Genomic DNA, 1,115 nt, shown 5'->3' on the forward strand with positions numbered 1-1,115 from the left:
AGCAGCAGCAGCCTGTACCGTGCATGCCGCGCTTGGTGCTGCTGTATTTTATTTCTCTGTTTTGGGTATTTTTTTCTCTTTGTCTCTGTCTCAGGCTTCTGCTGGCCTCGATCATCTGCTGCTGCAGACTCTTCCTTCGGACTGCAGCAGCAAACTGCTGCCGCAGCAGCCGCTCGCATTCCTCAAGGCGATGCACCGCCCCCCGCCGCAGCTGCGTCTCCGCCAGCCCCCAACACCTAGCAGCAGCAGCGGGTCTAGGACTCCCAGCAGCAGCAGCAACAGCAACAGCAGCAGCAACAGCAGCAGCAGCAGCAGCAGCAGCACTGCAGACTGCACGCGAATGACTAGCTATGCGAGCAGCACTGCTGCCCCCTCATCCAGAGACACCCTGAAGGGGACAGACACCGCAGCCCCCCGCCCGTCTGCTGCTGTTAGGAGCCACAGTGCAACGCCTGCATGCAGCGCGGACGGGGCAGCACTGCAGCAGCAGAAGCAGCAGCAGCAGCAGCGGCAGCAGCAGCAGCAAACAGACAGCCATCCGAAGAAACTCTGGGAAGCTTCTAACAGCAGCAACAGCAGCAGCAGCAGCAGCAGCAGCAGCTTGGGTTCAACTCTTGCTTCAGCAGCACGAGAGGCTGCAGCAGCAGGCCTCCATTTGACGCTAAGACACCTGGCGAGTGCAGGAGAAGGAGCAGCAAAAGCAGCAGCAGCAAGAGCAGCAGAAGCAGTAGAAAAAGTAGCAGACGGGCAGGGAGCAGCTGTCGTAGAGGGCCTGCTGGATCAGCTTGATAGGTAACCCCATACACCCAGCAGCAGCAGCAGCAGCAGCAGCAGCTGCTGCTGCTGCTGTTGCTGCTGGTGCTGCTGCTGTAATTGTTGCACTTCCATACGTGGCTGCTGGCTACATCTGCAGTGTATGTACACCGCAGTGCCTCTGCGGCTATGCATGCATGCGCGGATTGTGGTGTATCTGCAACTTTTTTTTTCTGCTGCTGCTGTGTTGCTGCTGCAGGGGATCGGGAGCCGTGTTGAGTGCGCTCAGCAGCGGCATCTCTTACATCCTGCCTCGCTCCAGGCCTGCTGCAGGCTCGTCCCCCGCTGCGCCAGCAGCAGCA

The 1,115-nt window shown here is 59.6% G+C and overlaps 1 protein-coding gene across 1 annotated transcript in view; it reads left to right on the top strand.

Annotated features, from left to right (window-relative positions):
• The window catches only part of EMH_0073660 (glutamic acid-rcih protein, putative), a gene marked incomplete at both ends in the record, with an annotated part of 4,666 nt that overhangs the window by 2,964 nt on the left and 587 nt on the right, over nt 1-1,115 (top strand). The window contains 2 exons of the mRNA XM_013499358.1: nt 95-792; nt 1,013-1,112. Coding sequence (XP_013354812.1) covers nt 95-792; nt 1,013-1,112 — 798 coding nt within the window. The remainder of the gene's footprint in view (nt 1-94; nt 793-1,012; nt 1,113-1,115) is intronic.

Source organism: Eimeria mitis, genomic scaffold, assembly GCF_000499745.2.
Source record: "Eimeria mitis Houghton genomic scaffold, Emh_scaff4239, whole genome shotgun sequence".
NCBI lineage: Eukaryota > Apicomplexa > Conoidasida > Eucoccidiorida > Eimeriidae > Eimeria > Eimeria mitis.